The following is a 19,010-nucleotide window of genomic DNA, read 5'->3' as shown; positions in this document are numbered from 1 at the left end:
CAAACCACCACTGAACATCAATCTGACCTACCAGATCCCCCCTACCAACACCAAAGGAAAAATAATTCTATATGGACTCCCCCTGACGGTCGGAATTACAATCTGGATTTCTATATACACAGCTTCCGCAACAACGCACAGACTGACATTATTCACAAACGACAACAAGCGACACACAATCTTAGCCGCGCTGAACACCATGCCATCCAGAGTCTCAAAAACAACCTGGACATTGTAATCAAACCAGCTGACAAAGGGGGTGCTGTGGTCATTATGAATAAGGCCGACTATAACCAGGAGGCAACCAGACAACTCTCGAACACCACATTTTACAAACCTCTCCCCTCTGATCCCACCTTGGACTACCAAAAGAAACTACACTGTCTCCTTAAAAGCCTCCCCACAGCTACTCGGGAACAAATCCTCACAGAATCACCTTCTGACCCCCGACCAGGATTGTTCTATCTACTTCCCAAGATCCATAAACCTGGGCACCCCGGACGTCCCATCATCTCTGGTATTGGCACGCTCACTACTGGTCTATCCAGCTATGTAGACACTCTTCTCAAACCCTTCGTAACCAATACCCCCAGCTATCTCCGAGACACTACTGACTTCCTAAGGAAATTACAAAACATCGATAACCTCCCCAATAATACCATCCTTGCCACCATGGATGTAGAAGCTCTATATACCAACATCCCACATGAAGACGGATTACAAGCAATTAGAAACACTATCCCAGAGGACACTACTGCCAACCTGATAGCAGACCTATGTAACTTTGTTCTCACCCACAATTATTTCCGGTTTGAGAACAACTTATACCTCCAGATCAGCGGCACAGCCATGGGTACACGCATGGCCCCACAGTATGCTAACATCTTTATGGCTGACCTAGAACAACGTTTCCTCAACTCCCGTCCCCTTTCACCCCTCCTCTACCTACGGTACATCGATGACATCTTTATGATCTGGACACATGGCCAAGAAACACTGGAGATATTCCACAGAGATTTCAACAACCTACACCCCACCATCAACCTCAGCCTGGACCATTCTACACGAGAGATCCACTTCCTGGACACCACCGTACAAATCAACAATGGAAAATTAGACACCACTCTCTACAGAAAACCCACTGACTCATACAGTTACCTACATGCATCCAGCTCCCATCCAGAACACACCACACGATCCATCGTCTATAGCCAAGCCCTTCGATACAACCGCATCTGCTCTAACCCCACTGACAGAGACCAGAAGCTTCAGGATCTCTACCAAGCATTTATAAATCTCAACTACCCACCCAGAGAAACAAAAAAGCAAATTGAAAGAGCCAGACGAATACCTAGAAACCATCTACTTCAAGACAGACCCAAGAAAACCAACAATAGAACACCACTTGTCATCACCTACAACCCCCAACTTAAACCTGTCCAACACATTATCAAGAAACTACAGCCTATATTGGAACAGGATACCATACTCAAAGACCCATAGTCTCCTATAGACAACCACCTAACCTCAAGATGATTCTTACCAACCACCACAGGACATACCACACTAATACCAACCCTGGTACCTTCCCTTGCAACAAACCCCGTTGCCAGCTTTGTCCACATATTCATTCTGCTGATACCATTATTGGACCTAACCAAGTGAGTTATAAGATCAAGAACACATATTCCTGCGCATCCAGAAATATAATCTACGCTATCATGTGCCGAAAGTGTCCGTCTGCTATGTACATTGGACAAACATCTCAGACACTTCGCCCAAGGATTAATGCCCACAAAACAGATATTAGACAAGATCACAAAGAGAAAACAGTTTCTTGCCACTTTAACCAGAAAGGACACTCTCTAAATGACTTAGCCACCTGCATTCTGCTACAAAGACCTTTTACATCTGCACTTGAAAGGGAATCCTCTGAACTGTCATTCATGTTAAAATTCGACACTTACCGACAAGGACTTAACAAGTCTTTGAACTTTCTCACCCATTATCAAGACAGTTTCCCCAATTATCACCTGTAATACCATTAACTCACAAACATCCCACTCTCCCTACCTTTAATATCAGCAATTCACAGACACTTACCTTCCTTCCTCCCCCTTCCCACCCCCCCGCATCCTCCTTCTGTTCTGCAATGTGATTTGTCCTTTTCATATTTGTTCATTTTTTTAAATTGTATCCTTTGGTATATATGGTTGTGACTACTTTCTTCCACTATTTGATCTGAGGAAGTGGGTCTGGCCCACGAAAGCTCATCATCTAATAAACCATCTTGTTAGTCTTTAAAGTGCTACATTGTCCTGCATTTTGCTTCAACTACCCCAGACTAACACGGCTACATTTCTATCACTAAATATATCATAATGTATCTTCTGAAGGGGCGGTCCAACGTACAGAATTAGAAATAGGAGAGTATGGCAATGATAAGTCCCGACATCAATTTCTGACAAAGTAAACCTGTTTTCTCTGCAAAATATCAGAGACAAGCAGCAGGCTCACAAGAACCATCTAAAAAAAGATGTGCTGCAATCAGTAATTTATTGAACAGTCCTCAGACTAACATTTTTCCACCTACAGTAATGCCAATCCAAGCATTCAAAATTACAGTCAGGCTCACCAACATAGTGAATACATTTTTAAAAAACGGGGCACTTTTTAATTTGCCTTTTAGTTTTTGAGCATTTAGACTATACTTGGATCACATTTGTAGACTTATCTCTGCAACCATAAGAGCTTGAAAAAAATGTTTTTAAATGAAAGCTGAGGTTCTCGACTCAAACAAAAGGGTTTTTAAGTTCAGGCTTTAAGAAAAATCACCTCATAGTGCAAGGCTTACAATAAAATGTCAAGGGTTGGCAATATTATACTCATTAACTAAAATTTTGGGAGCTCTCTTATCAATGCCAGAATTATTGTTTTCTGGAGTTACAACTTTAGGAAATGTCATTGTAAAATACAGTGATTCCTGTGGGAATATATAAATTGCCCGCCCCCCCCCACACGAATTGGAAGTCGTTCTCTCTCTTCTCCCTTGTCTAGTACATCTGGGTGTATCAACTGGGATGTAAGTTCTAGTCTACACTAGCATATTGAACTAGTATACACAGGACTATGAAGACCCTGCTGATGTGCCCTAAAAAGTGTGCACTGATGTAGTACCGTTTGAAATGGGACTATATAAATGCTCACTACAGATCTTTCATAAGAACAGTCATACTGGGTCAGACCAAAGGTCCATCCAGCCCAGTATCCTGTCTTCTAACAGTGGCCAATATCATGTGCTTCAGAGGAAATGAACAGAACAGGTAATCACGGAGTGATCAGCTCCCTGTCACCCATTCCCAGCTTATAGCAAACAGAGGCTAGGGATACTTCAGAGCATGATTTTGCATCCCTGATCATCCTGGCTAATGTCCATTGATGGATCGGTTTTCTATGAACTTACCTAGTTCGCTTTTTTATTGTGGTTATTGTCTTGGACTTCATATCATCTCCTGGTAAAGCATTCTACAGGTTAACTGTGCACAGAGTGAATAAATACTTCCTTTTATTTGTTTTAAACCTGCTGCCTATTAATTTCATTTGGTGATCCCATTACTTCTTGTGTGATGAAAAGGAATAAATAACACTTCCTTATTTACTTTCTCCAGACCAGTCATGATTTTATAGACATTTATCACATGCCCCTTTGGTTGTCTCTTTTCTGAGATGAAAAGCTCCGTTCTTATTGGTGTCTCCTCAGATGGAAGCTGTTCCACAGCCCTAATAATTGTTCTTGCCCTTTTCTGTACCTTTTCCAATTCCAATACGCCTTTTTTTAAAAAATGGGGCAAACAGATCTGCATGCAGAATTCAAGATGTAGGCATACCATGGATTTATATAGAGGTGATACAATATTTTCTATCCTTAGTATCTATCCTAATGATTCCCAACATGATCAGCTTTTTAACTGCAGAGCATGCCAGCATGGTCCACATAGACCAGTTAGTGTGCAACACGCTAGTGAGCACTAGAATTTATTAGTTCATTAGTGGGGACCAATGGACCAAGAAGATAAGCCCTTATGGCTTTATGAGCCTTTGGTACAGAACATGATTTCATCTGTGCATTGTATGGAGTGGAGGACACCATATTAGCAAATACTAAATCAAATGAACTATTACTATTGTCTTCTAGAAATTACTACCCTCTTTCTTTTGTGACTTCATTACATCTCTGTGGCAGGCTAATGCTTAAATAGAATATTAGCTAGGGTGTTCTTAGGTGTTTTCATGCATATTGGTAGATGGCAATAGAGAAGCAGCCAGAGCCACATGACTAGCCAGCTCTCCACAGAACATTTGCAAGTATTCCAGGGACCATGGCTTGGTACTTGTGAACTGACAGGTTATCTGAGAAGGGGCTACGATCAATTTAACAATAAATCACACTAACTGCATGTATTTTCTCTTCTACTGTGTTATGTCTAAATGAATGAGATTAGAGAAGAATATATCTCTCTAGTCTACTGATAGAATAATGTGAGAGATATTATTCTATGTAAAACAAGTTCATAGTCAATTCATTTTCCTGTTTGCCTGGGTCACACAGCAGAAGAGGAGAGAAAGAAAATAAAAATAAAAACTACACAAAAAATGGTGGGTAGATCAGAAGCAACACCCGCAATACGTTTATTCCATTTTATGCAACTGACTAGATTTCAAGTAAGCAATGTTTCTTTAATCAACAAAATGTGCTGAAAACACTAATGCAACTTCAGCTTTAACTGAATCACATTTATGATGGCGTTAGGAAACTGAGGTTACAGTAATTTGAAAGACTGCTCTATGCTACTTCTGATGAGGTGTTCACCCCCACACAAGGGTGAATGGAGCCCACATAGAGCCAATTAACTTTATATGCTGCAGCTGGAGTGATGCCAGAGATTAACAAGGCTTAATGGCAGATGAGCCCAATGGGAGAGTAGTGAAATGAGTGCAGGAAGGAGTTGCAGGGGAGAGATCTCCAGTTACTTTCTGGAAGAAAGGAGAGTTGGCCAAGGACAAAGAAGAGATACAGGGATAGAATAAATCTTGGGGTTCTGCTCTGGACTACACACTTTTACAAGAGGCTTAGAAAAGTGAAGTAGTTCTGGGGAGCAGTTGAATCTTTGCAAGTAAACCCAGAAATAGTTAAGGAGATGGAAGTGGAGTAAGAGCGGAAGAAAACAACAACCAGGACTGAGACGGAGCAGATCTAGGTTGCTAGTCTTAGACAGCGGTTCCCAACCTTTTCCAGATGGGGACCCATTTTGACAATTCAGGAAGACTTGGTGACCCAAGGCAATTCAAAAATGGGGGGGAGGGAGATGAGGGGAGCCAACTGGGGAGACACTTGGCGACCCTTTTGAAATGTAATGGTGACCCATATTTGGGTGTGTGACCCATAGGTGGGGAAACCCTGACCTAGATTAACAAGTATGCCTGAGATCCCCTACCAGCAATAGCAAAGTGGCACAGGACCTGGAGTTGGAACAAAAGAGTGCGTGAGACAGCATATGGAGAGCTTGTGTCAGACCCAGACACAAGGAGAAACACCTGTGGTGACTGGTACTATCTTCACACTGCCCAATACCACACAGTGTTTTTCAAAAATGTTCCAGATTGCAGAATGGACAAAGAGCACATAGTAATTGTCCTGTGCCTTCCATTATGTGATGGTTACTGTGATTTAAGATGTTGAGTTCAAAAGGAGGAAAAAAAAGAGGTAAGAGGGACTGTAGCTCGTTGTAGCCAGCCAGTCAGTGTGCATTCTATAAGGACGATCTTGTGAGGTGATAGAAAATGTCTCACAGTATGTATAATGATGTATACAAAATGTAGGGTTTTAGCCTTGTGTATTCAACTTTGATATTTCCCAACTTACGGGTTTTACCATGGAGTCTTAGGTTTTCTCTTAACGTAGTTTTTAATGGCATTTCCTAGGGAAGAAGATTTATTAAGAAAAAAAAAATCCATCAATCTGGATCTATTAGCTAGGTAATATGAGACTATCCTACACTGCTCCAGGTATGCATCCAAGGAGGCAAGTGCTCCTACAACTGAGCTGGGCAAGCCAAGGAACAGTGATTGCATGATGGCTATTATAACTCTCATTCTCTACTATGAACACTATAGCATGGCTCATTCAACAAACACATTAATCTGCATTTTAGGAGATATGCACAATCAGTACAGTGTCATATCAGTAATGCACTCATGATCAGCACTGGCTATTTTTCTTCCCAACATTGATGTGTAATGGTGTGTTCAAACACACCACTGATAAAGTGAAATATTTTCATTGTGTGTACAAAGTGCAACTTTCAGTCTCTTAAATCAGCTAAATCTCAATCGGTTTTGAGCAGAATAATCAAAGACACTTCTCTTCTGTTAAGAGAATCTCTCCATTGAATTTCAAATTTCTAGTCTCAGCCATTTCAACTGCAGAACTTTTCATTAAAAGTTTGCCCTAATTATTTGTAGTGCAGATACTAAAATTCTCTAAAACTTGACTCATACTAAAACACAGCTTTAAGTGTTTAACTGTTCCTCACCAAAACAAAACAAAAAAAAAAAACAAATAAAAAAATCTGTCTCATGTAGAAACTAGAGCTAGGAAATTTCATCCTAAGTGGTCACATTTTTAAACAATTACAAGTAACTGAAAACAGGGTTAAGAACTGAAATGCCGCAGCAATGTTAACCATTGCTACAGAAATGTCTATATTATCACCATCTAGGGATACTCCTGACTAGGAATGCAAACTAGTTTACAAATTTATCCAGTTAAACACTATGGCTATGTCTACACTCGCAGCTTCTTGCGCGAGTAATATGCAAATGAGGCTAAGCATGGAATATTGCCGAGCCTCATTTGCATACCTAATGAGCCACCATTTTTTTCAGAAGAGGCTCTTGTGCAAGAAGGAGTGTCTACACTTCCCCTTCTTGCGCAAGAAAAACCCTCTTGCGCAATGCCGTTACACCTATTACTTTTCAGGAAGAACGGCATTGCGCAAGAGGGTTTTTCTTGCGCAAGAAGGGGCAGTGTAGACACTCCTCCTTGCGCAAGAGCCTCTTCTGAAAAAATGGTGGCTCATTAGGTATGCAAATGAGGCTCGGCGATATTCCACGCTTAGCGTCATTTGCATATTACTCGCGCAACAAGCCGCAAGTGTAGACATAGCCCCTATATAACCAATTAATCATGGAGCTGTCGCCCTTCTTCCATTGCATCACCTAGCAGGCCACAAGCCAAGCCAGAGTAGCCTTCCACCCAGGGCTGCTGGTTAACTGGTTACCTTGTTACAGCCCTACTCCAGACTAGCAAACTAAAAGTTATTATGAATATAGAAAAGTTCAAAATATTCCAGTTATTCTTCCTTCAAAATGACTTTCTGGTGCTAGGCTGAAGGCTTAGTTGTTGGGCCCTGCCACGGTGCTGGAGAGACTTAGGAAATGTCTATATGTACTGTATAATAGTGCAATGGCATAGTTGTACCAACACAGGTGTGCTGTTTGCAGTGCATTTGGAGAAGGGCAAATCAAAACAATAAAACTAAACAAAAAACAACAACCTCTACTCGTGGCATAAGTTATGTCAGCAGGCGTTTACATGCTGACACTGTGCTGGGCACACAAATGCTTATGTCAGCGTAAACTGTATCGCTCCAGAGAGTGGAATATCCATTTCCCTGAGTGACATACATTTTAGCCAATAGCGGCTGTAATTCAGACATACTCTTAGTATCGTAGGGTTTGATTTGAAGTATTTGGGTATTGCACCAAACTACTCAACTTTAAAAGAAAAAAACCCAGCTTTCGAGTTGCATGATTTTATATGCACTCTTCACTTTCCCAGGTGAAAAAACAAATGGAGTTTCAAAGAGAAATCACAGTCCCAAAGCCATACACGCTTGATCCACTATAGAGCAGTCCAAGAACAACAAGAAATGCTGGAATGTCAAGCCATTTTAAAATTGAACTCTTGAACTGCTTCCGAGTGGGAGAAAGAAAGCAGTTCAAGAAAAGGGAGGGAGAATATTTTGGTACCACTATAAAATTGCATTTTTAGATTCAAGACTTAGCACCAGTTGTAGCAGAACCATTGTAATTTGCAGAAAAGATATAAGTATGTAAAGAAAATGACTTTACTAATGCAAATGGGCACTATCCGGGAATCAGTTATGGAGTAATCTGAATTGAATTTTGCTTTTATATTTTTATATAAAGCATTAGAGGGCATGCTTTATTTCTAACAATAGTTCTGAATTTACTTTCGAGTGGAGGTAAACAGCCCAAACCTATTGGCTGTACTGAACCCTTTGTAATTAATAAACAAGTCAGTGTTAGCTGCTATGCCTGTTTTTAAAAACAGAGCATTAAAGACTTTGCTTGCTACTGAGAAGTACTTTTTCAAGAAAAACCAAACACCACACAATTGTGTATTTGAGGAACGATGGAAACAGACAAAATTTACTTATTTTGGTACCAGGAGCTATATTAAAAACAAACACACACAAATAAAGCAGAAATAGGAAGAAGGGAGACTTGTGGTTTGTAAATAGAAACCAAAATAATTTTCAATTTTCCAGAGTCACTGCTGCTCCCTAAGTTACTGAGGCCATGTCTACACTGGCAAGTTACTACACAGTATATCATTTTCCAGTGCTGTAGCTTTCGAGGTGTCCACACTGGCAAGACACTTAGTGCACACTAGTTCTGCAGTTGCTGCATTCTAAGGACGTGTCTACAGTAGGAATTTATTTTGAAATAACTAAATTCGACTGAACTCCCAATTTCACAAAATCAAAATAGCATGTCCCTACTACAGGGAAGCCTCAAAATTAGTCCAAGGCAGGCTCTGTTAATGTGGACACACTAGCTCGATTTTAGAGCTCTAGGAAACACTGGAAAGTAATTAGTTCAAGTTACTCCGAGGAGTAGTTATTTCAAAATAGCAGGACCTGGAGCACCCACACTTAAGCTATTTCAAAATTTCTGTTTTGGAATTAGCATTATTCCCTGAGGAAAGGAGGAGAACAGATTTTGAAATAAGTGGCCTGTTATTTTGAAATACAGGCTTGGTAGTGTGGACACTCCACTTATAAATTCGAGCTAAGGGGGTTATTTCAAAATAACATCCTAGTGTAGGCCAGGGCTAAGAAAACCACCTCAGTGAGATGCATAGAGCTTGCTGTGCTCTGGATACAATGGTAGGGTGCCAGCATGGACACCATGCTGTAGTACTGCATCATGAATAACCTCTAGCACTCTTCCCACAATGCCTGTTCTCATCTCTCTGATCATCTATTTGAACTCTACTGCCTTATTCTCAGGTGTCAAACCCTCCGACCCTCCCTTTGCATTCCACTACTCAAACTAGACAGGGTTTGTCGTTTGTTGCTGGGATTTTTTGTTTTTTGAAAGGGGTACACCTGTAAATAGCTGCAGATCTAGATTCTTTTTCTTGTTCTACCATCACCTTTCTGTGCGCATTCTTATGTTGCTTCTCAGAATCTTCCCTAACAGTAACAGATGGAATTTACTTGACTAGGTCAATTTTGTTGTTATGATATGAAAAAACTGACCTGAGTTCTTGCCATTTTCATTATGCTGCTGCTTGTGTAATCTAGCAATACTCAGGACAGCAATATGCACCCGTTTACATGGAGTGATTACCTTCACAACTAGAATGGTACTTTTTTTATGAAAAGTAGAAGTTACAACGTCCATTTGAAAGGGACTTAAGTGCATACTTGACTAAGCACATGAACTGCTCATTGATTTCATTGGGACTACTTGCATGCTTTAAATTAGTCATGAGTTTAAGCAGCATACTAAAGCAGGCCCAACAACATAAGACACTCTCCCTTTCCTTCCACTTGCCAGTGACAGTTTTCCAGAACTCTGTCAAATAAGCTTTTATAATGATGCTTTATGCATGTCTGTTAAACTGCAAAGTGTATTACAGTTAATTTACAGTTAATTTTTTCCCTGCCTCAATGAACTGTTCCACTGATTTGAGCTACTGGAGAAGTAATCCAGACATTGAGATAAGAGTTACAAGATGGCATAAAGCAAATTTCATATGTATTTATATTCAAGAATTTAGCTGAGGTTTAAACAATGTTTGCACCCTTGCTGTGTTTTGATCCTTTGATCTGATAAGATATTGGGAAAGTATTTGCATGGCAGCTACAAACATGTTCCTTCCAAGTTCCTGCACTGACTTCTAACAATCGAGACCAGAAACATTCACGTATCCCGAGGCAAGTTTTTAGACATTTTTAAATTGAACACTAGCTGTTTCTGCCAAGGCTGGCCAGTTGTAGTACGCAAAGGAAAAAACCTTTTCAGGTTTCTGCCCCAGGCTAGAAGAAATAAATGTCAATGGGTTTTAAACTGAAAGATTAATGGTTTTTGTTTGAAGGTTTTCATAACTAACAAAACAAAAATAATCAAGGAATAATGAACAGGCAGTAATGTGCATGGAACAGCTGAAAGAACACTTCTATATAAACAGACTACAGAGTATTCACATTTAACTACCACGCCCCACACCTCAGGCTTGGACTTAGTAATCTTTTGAAACTATAATGTGTAAAGGAAACATGATCACATAATTCAAATGGTTTTCAATTACACAGCAGCAGAACTCTCCCACAGAGAATTTCTTCTATGTCTAGCACTTCCCTTGGTGGCTTAAGGCTGGTGGAACTACCTTATGCCCTCACAGTATCTGGGAATAAAGGACATGCCTCATGAGCGGGTAAGAAGTGGTCAGAGCGTGCTGTGATCAAATGATTCTGGAGTCCTCCAATGGCTCAAAAGTGGTCATTTGTGATGCCATAAGCTAGAGCAGGTCCAAGAGGGCTCTCAATGATTTTGCATATAAACACATTTAAAAGGATGGCTAAGGCACAGGCCCGGATAGCACAGAATTTGGATTCTTTTCCTCAGGCTTCTGTGTAATGTTGGGCTTAACCTCTGTCATCTGTGAGTCTGTTTGCTTAAGAACTCCCAAATGGTAAGAGCAAAGACCACCAAATTTGGTATGCAGCCTCCTCTTTATCCTAACTTAAAAGCAAGGTCGGAATCTTCTTATGTCAAGAAAATGGAAAGTGTCAGGAATGGGACTGTTTCCCATAACACACAAAGGGAAGGGCACACGGAGGAGGGATGTGATATTGAGAATGGCCATTAAGGGCGGCGAGGCTGCAGAAGAGTAATGTACTGCAGAGTGGTCACTGGGGGAAACCACAACACCAAAGGAATGGCCAGCATCCCTCACCATCTTGCCTGCCACCAGACCAGGTAAGTAACCTCTCTGCCCCAAATCTTCCCCTGTTCCCAGACCCTTAGCTACAATGCTGGAGCGGAGGGAGAGAGAAGAGGTCCCTACTGGCTGAGGGGAGACAGAAAAAGCCCCCCGATGGCTGTGGGAGGCTAGGGGGAGATAGAAGAAGCTCCTTGTGGGCATGTTGGGGGTAGACAGAAGAGACACCTGATGGTTGGGGGGAGGGGCTAGGAGGAGACAGAAGAGATGGCTAGTGACTGTGGCTGGGGGAAGGCAGAAGAAACCCCCACTAGTGGCTATGCAAGGGGTTAAGGGGAAATAGAAGAGGCCCCTGGTGGTCGGGGAGGAGCTGTGAGGAGACAGAAGGTCCTTGCTGGCTGGGGGGTGGGGGAGACACACCTGCCAGCTGAAGGAAAGTGGGGGGGAGGGGGAGTGGGGGAAGGAAAAAGGACAAGAAGGTCCCTGCTAGATGGGGGGCTGAGGAGGCCAAAAGAACCTACTGGCCAGAGAGGGAGAGAAAGACTCCCCCAACCCTCCCTCCCTGAATCCTTCTTCCCTCCCCTCCCCCCCACAACTTCACTCTTGCACTTCCTACGCTCCCAACTCTCTGTCCTTTAGGACCTGAGCAATGCTGGGTAAGTCTTCTAGTGCTCCTATACAGGTGTCTTTTAGGTTCCCAGAGTTTGCACCCCCAACTAAAATGTGCAGATCAAATACTTCTCTGCAATTTAATACATCATTTGACAACTCTATCCAGCAGGAGTTAGGACTTAAAAAAACACCCCCCCCCAAAAAAAAACTCTACTCCCTGCTTCATCATCTCAAATTGTGAAGCCTTTAATGACTTCATCAGAGGCTGTCTCATATCTTATACCACCCATAAAAAGAAAAGGAGAGAACAAGGAATTGATAACCCTTTGAAGGGATTTATGGCCCTGGACATAGACTATGCTTCTATCCCCTCCTCAGAATCAACTCAGACTCCTCATCAGTTTAAGATAAGCAATCAACAAACTTGTCACAAAAGACTGAGCTTGCTTATTCTCTTTGAAACCAAACTACTGGGAATCTAGTGAGACAGTTGGTAAGCTGTGAGTATACAGATTTAATCATAAGGCTAACACAAATAACACTCGTGTTATTCATGGTACACACAGTCAGATATTAATAAACAATTTCAACAGCTTTTTTTTCTAGTGTTTGCAAACAGTTTTATTCAAAACTATATATAGCTGAAGAGTGAATAAGTGAAGATGCTCTAGATAACTTTTTAGTGGATTGTCTCTGTCACAGATTGCGGACTCTCAGAAGCTTTTAAGTGCCCCTCTAGAAATCAGTTTATAAAGGAATGAAAGTAGCAAAGACTTGTGTTGCAAATAGGTTCGCAGCTGAATTTTACAGAAAGCTCTCAAACTTTAATCCCTAAGTTACTGAATATGTCCAATGAGGTAAAGAATAAGCAAACTCTCCCTCTTACTCAGAGAAGGTGCCATTTCAGTTATTCCCAAACCTAATGAAGACCTTGGTCTACATATTAATTACAGGCCTATTTCTTTAAGCAATTGTGATACTAAGATATTAGCTAAAACATTTTCTGTGAGACTGGACAAAGTTGTCTCACACTTTATGTAGTCAGTACCTCAGAGTTACGAACACCTTGGGAATGGAAGCAGTTCGTAACTTTCAAATATTTGCAGCTCTAAACAAAATGTTATGCCGGTTCTTTCAAAAGTTTACACTTGAACATTAACTTAATATAGCTTTAAAACTTCACTATGCAGCAAAAGAATACTACTTTTAATGATCTTAAATGAAAAAGAAAGTTTCCTTACTGGGAATGTTAGATATCGTGTAACTGAATAGTAATGCGTTACATAACTATTCGATAGGCCCCGCAGGAGGGGCCGGAAGCCAGTGTGTCCCCAACCCCACTCCTGAGGAGCCTCCTGCCACCCTGCACTGCTGCCTCTCTATCAGAGACAGCAGCACGGTGGCAGGTGGAGCGGGTCTGCTAGGGGAGCCAGTTTAAAAACCAACTCTCTGCACAAACCAGCTGCCTGCTGACTCGTGCTGCTGTTTCTGATACAGAGGCAGCAGAGCAGGGTGGCAGTAACCCCTGTCCGTGCATGGTCCGAGCTCCCCACGGACAGAGGCTGCTGTCGTGGATAGAGGCTGCTTTGCAGCAGCCTCCCCCGCCCCTATCACCCACTGCTGCCTCTGATAGAGGTAGCAATGCAGGGAACAGGGCAGGCACACCGCAGAGCTGGTACTGGGGAGGGGAGGGAAATGGCTCACTCTCCTGCTGCATCACGTTGGATACACAATTATCTCTGACCCAATTCTATACACCAAAAGTCTTTTTTTTTTTCAAAAATACCCATCTTTACATAGGCTAATGGCAATGGACCTCAAAGGCCAAATGTAGTTGGAAATGTAACTTCCAGAGGTTATTTTAGCTCGTATATTTTGAAAGTGACCTTCTATCAAGAATTTCTGGTATGACATAGCTCAAGGAACTAATTTGATATTAGATGCTAAATTGGAGTCCTCCCCCTAAAGTTTCATTCTTGGCTATATTCCTGGTACCTGGAGATTATTTGGCAACAAGCCAGGGTCATTTCAACATGCTGCTTTGATTGCTAAAATATTAATCCTGCAAAAATGAAAAAGTTGATCTCCACCAAACATTGATGCGTGAGGTCCAGTGATGTGGATGATCTTATAGCTGGTAAGTAACCAGTATTCTGCAAAAAGGGAATTCCATAAAAATTCAAAGCAATTTGGGCTGACTTTTTAGAGGTCTATCATTTACATGGATCTTGAAAAGAGATGTGAAAATTCTCTCCTTCTTCTTCTTCTTCTTCCTTTATCTGTTTTGTATATTATGATGAATCTGATATTTTGGTATACGTTGTATTGGAAAAATTACAAAAAAATAGGTGAGAATTTGGGACAGCCCTTGCAAAGATTTCCAGATTTCCAGGGGGTGGCAGAAAATGCTATTGTGCCACTTTTCCATCTAAATTAGTACTAAATCAGTGGTCCCATATGGTTTTGGGGACATTGTGCTAGTTGAGGAACCACTTTTCTAATGAAATGCAAAACAGGTCATGACCACGTCACCTGGATTGATCGATCTTCAGCTATCATTAAGACTGCGCCGATCACAACACATCCACCATTCTTCTCGCACTCTTGCCTTTTTTCTTCATGTTTGTCCAAAATGTTTAACAATGTCATCTTCCCATCTTCTTGGAGGCCAACCGGGTAGTCTTTTCTGTTCTCGCGGGTACCACTCAGCAATAATTGAGGTCCACCTATTGTCCGTGAGACGTGCTGTGTGGTCTGCCCATCACATTTTCTTATGTCTGCTTTCCACAATAATATCTTTCACGCCGCTGCGTTCTTTAATCATTTCATTTGGAATACGATCCAGAAGGGAAATTCCCAACATAGCTCACTCCATTGCCCTTTCAGCTACCAATAGTCGGTGCTCTTCTCTGTCAGTGCCCACGTTTCATTGCCATGCAACATGGCTGGCAGCACTGTTGAATTGAAGATATTTGTTCGTGTGGTCTTATCGATTTTTCCTTTGAGGACGTCCTTGATGGAATTGAATGCACGCCATTCTGCCCGAATCCTTTGCGAGAGTTCTCCGTTCAGGTCTTGGCGCATATTAACTTCTTGGCCCAATTATATGCACTGTTCCACTTCTTCGATTTCTTCTCCTGTTATCACAAGACGTCTGATTGCATGTATTTCGTTTTGCAGCGGTTCATTTTCAGACCAACCTGACTGCTTTTCTTGTCAAGTCTTCGTAGCATGTTCTGCAATTGATTGGTGCTTTCGGCAATTAATACAATGTCGTCCACGAATCTGAGATGAGATAATCATTCTCCATTTATGTTGACACTGCTCCTCCAATTGATCTTGTTCATAACCATTTTGAGGTATGCAGTGAATAGCTTTGGTGAAATCGTATCACCTTGCTTCACGCCTTTCTCGACTGGGATACGGAAGGGAGTTTTGAGGAGAGTAATATCTGTTGCACAGCCTGTATTAGCTTCCTTCAACAAATTGATGTATTGCATGTTAATGCCCTGCTCTGCAAGCGCCTGTAATATTGCATTGAACTTGACGCTATCGAAGGCCTTTTCATAGTCAACAAAAGCAATGCACATGTAGCCGTTAAAAATCGGAAATGTCAGCCTCTGTGCCCGAGTCAAGTTCTAATGAGGACTATTACAGTCTGTCTTCCTAAAATTCCTCATTAGGTTAATCCAAGTTGAGTATTCTTCATTTTCTCTCCTCCAAACTACACTTTTAATAGTTGTTGCATTTTTGGCCAGAAGGGGCTGCACTCCATTAAATAATGTAATTCCTTCTATCTGATTTATAAAACATTTTGGTATCTTTTGGGATGAATGACAATTTTATATATAAACGTACAACCATTAGGTTAAATACACTCCTGGTACAAAACCACTAAAAATCACTGGAAGTCTGATGTTAGCCTATTAGCAGACACACACAACAGGTGTACATAACAGTGTATAGTAAGTTAAATGTGCCAATTCATACGTCCTCCTTTTCCAAGAATTTAAGGCTTTAAAAGAAGAAGTTAATTAATATTTTACAATAAAGCTAACTTCAAAGAGGCAAAAATCTATTTGAAATCTGGCAGGCACTTTATTAATACACGATACAGTATATAATTTGTTTTTTAGCTGGGAATGTCATTAACTAAAATTACCTCTTGTAGTTAAAAGCATGCTGAGGCATGCAGGCTGATTAAAATAAACTGCTCGAATGTTATGTAGAAAGAAGTCTTACCTTTTGACCGTATTTGTGAAGCGTCTAGCATCAAAAGAGATTTTTCTCACAGTAATGACATAGATTAGTTTGCAATTGAAGAGAAGCTAAACGTTATTTCTATTAACTGCAGTAAAAAGAAACAAGAAAGCCTTGTAACTGGTAAAGTGCCTTACCTTGAAAAGTTGAGGAAATGAACATGTCTAGTGAATAAATAGGGCTGCTCAGCAGTGCTTATGTTTTTAATCAATTCCATCTAAAAAAAAAACAAAAAAAAAACAAGAATTACAACTAAATCAAAATTACCTAATTAAACCAAGTTGTGTTTTTGGACAGAGATGGCAACACCCAAACACTATATAATCATTTAGTCATCTAGACCTACTCCCCCGCAAAAAATCAGGCTAAGACTGTAACTTTAGTGTGGTTACCCATATAAAAAGGGATAGATGGCAAAGCACCATGAATCTTAACACCAATGTTATCACTGTAGTAGGAATCAGTGTACTATACCATGAGTTTATACATTTTCAAATGTTAATTTCTACTTTAGAGAAAAGTACAAACTAAACTCCTTACTCAAAACTTTCAAAATTCAAATTCAGATTTGGGTAAGTGGCCTCTATTTTCAAAGTGTATCTAAACTACTAATCGCAAATCCAAAATGCGATGTGTCTGAAATCTGCATCAGAAAATGTGGAAGGAGACTATTTTTTATCTATATATTTAAAAAAATGTGCATCTGTCTGTCTGGATCGGTTTGTTCAAAAACTCCTAAACAGTAACAGCTAGGACTATCAAATTTGATATGCAGCTTCCTCTTATCCTAACTCAAAGCAATGGTTTGGTTGTGCCAAGAAAACAGGAAGTGCTGGGAATGGGACTCTTTTTCATAATATGGAAAGAGAGGGGGCTGCTGTTCAGAGGGATGCGATACTGCAGAGTGACTACTGGAGGCAACCGCACAAGCTAGAAAACGGCCAGCAGGGCTGAGGCTCCGCCCCCTTGCCTGCATTAGACTGGGTAAGTAGCCTGTTCTCCCCTGCTCCCAGTGTTCCCTCTAAGCCAGAGATGGGAAATAATTTTTGACAGGGGCCATTCCAAGATTTTGAAGTGATCAAAAGCCACACTCTTCCATGATATTAATGCAGGAGATGTGGGGTCTGGGATGGAGGTTGGGTGCAGAAGGGAGCTAGTGTGGTTACCCGTATAAAAAGGGATAAATGGCAAAGCACCATGAATCTAACACCAATTAGAACGGACTGGGGTGCAGGAGGGAGAATGGAGTCTGAAGGGAATATGGGTGAAGGAGGTGGTTGTGACTTAGGGCAGGGGACTGGAGTGCAGGGGTTTGGGATGTGACCTAGGGTAGGAGGGGATTGTGATCTGGGGCAGGAGATTGGGGTGCCAGATCTGGGAGGAGGTATGGTTGTAAGAAGGGAACAGAGGGTGTGGGTATGTAGAGTGGGCAGCAGAGACTTGGGGCAGGAAAGGGTTAGGGTGCCAGAAGCAGGCTGTGGCCAAGAAACTTACTTGCCAGCTGCCAAACTACCCTGCCTGACTGACTGCAGAGCTTAAAATGTTTCCCAGCCAGCCAGCCTGCTTGCCTGGCCATGTGCTTCATGAATAACTGAGCCAAGAAGAAGGGGCATGGTTCTTCTTGGCTGCCTATTACTCCAATAAGCAGCTCACATTGGCTGGGATCTGCCCAAAACTGGCCAATGGGAACATGTTGGTAGCGGGACAGCTCCTAAAACTTCCTCCTTCCCCTCCAGTTTTAAAACAGAAATGGAGCCCTGCAGCTGCGTTTCTGCATGGCGCACAGGGCTGCAGGGCAAGCTGAGGAGCCTGCCTGGGCCTCCCCGCTGCCACCACGGGCTGGATGCAGTGGCTTGGCAGGCCAGATCAGGCCTGTGGGCCTTATTTTGCCCAGGCCTGCTCTAAGCTGTGAAGCAGAATAGCTTCAAAGGTGATTGATCAGCCCTTCCCAGTCAGTCAGCTGGGCCTCTGAGTAGGTGGGGCTAATTAATCACCTGAGAAGTTGTGCTCCTGCACAACTTAGAGCAGGGCTACTCAACATGCAGCCCATGGGTTGCATGCGACCTGTGGCCTGTTTGTTTGCGGTCCATGGGTGGGAGCCAAAACAAGAAAGTAGTCAATATAGTGGTCTTCTGGCGATATGCATTTTAATAGTTAAATTCCTGGACTGTCATTGCGCATTAAAAGTGCTGTCATTTGGGTAGAAATCAGGTAAATATTGCATTTTTATTAATATCAGCAAAACTGACTTAAATGGGGCCTATGTTACGTATTATGTAGTCTTGCCTTAATCTTTGTATTTATGCCCATTAGTGTGAAAAACGTTATTTGCATATATATTTACATATATATGCAACTATACTTAAGTTGAGGCCCTAGGCATGTGCTGTGAGTATCATTGTGGCCCTCGGGGATTTCAAAGTTGAGTAGCTCTGGGTTAGAGGGAACACTGCCCCTGCCCCAAACCCTTTCACCACCTGGCCCTTGACCATAGCACCGTGAGGAGTGGGGCTAAAAAGAAGGTCCCTGCTGGATGTGGGGAGAGAGACAGCCTTGCCAGACCAGACTCCCCCCACAACACTCTGAGCTCCTCCTTACTCCCAACCTCCCTGGCCCCAGCCTCCTGCCCTAGTCCCAATATCCCCAAGGCCCTGCCCTGACTCCTGTACCCCCCATACCACCAGCCCTCGGCCCTTAAGGACCTGGGCAATGCTGGATAAGCCCTCTAGTTTTACATAAGGATAATAATTTCTATCATTTCCAGAAAATACAGAGAGTATGAATGCATGTCTGTTCATACATATATAAGGCGACAATTCCT

General features: G+C 41.9%; 1 protein-coding gene across 3 annotated transcripts in view; it reads right to left on the bottom strand.

The window, feature by feature from the left end:
- UST (uronyl 2-sulfotransferase) overlaps positions 1 to 19,010 on the bottom strand; it is a 240,374-nt gene that overhangs the window by 94,547 nt on the left and 126,817 nt on the right. For all 3 annotated transcript variants that reach the window (XR_331477.5, XM_075924400.2, XM_006114947.5), the window contains one exon: positions 16,327 to 16,406. Coding sequence is in view for 2 of the 3 variants with exons in the window: in XM_075924400.2 (XP_075780515.1) it covers positions 16,327 to 16,406 (80 nt within the window). In the remaining variant the exon portion in view is untranslated. The remainder of the gene's footprint in view (positions 1 to 16,326; positions 16,407 to 19,010) is intronic.

Source organism: Pelodiscus sinensis, chromosome 3 (genome assembly GCF_052426305.1).
Source record: "Pelodiscus sinensis isolate ZL-2025 chromosome 3, ASM5242630v1, whole genome shotgun sequence".
Classification (NCBI taxonomy): domain Eukaryota; kingdom Metazoa; phylum Chordata; order Testudines; family Trionychidae; genus Pelodiscus; species Pelodiscus sinensis.
The sequence above is the reverse complement of the archived record's forward strand: the minus strand, read 5'-3'. Positions and strand labels throughout refer to the sequence as shown.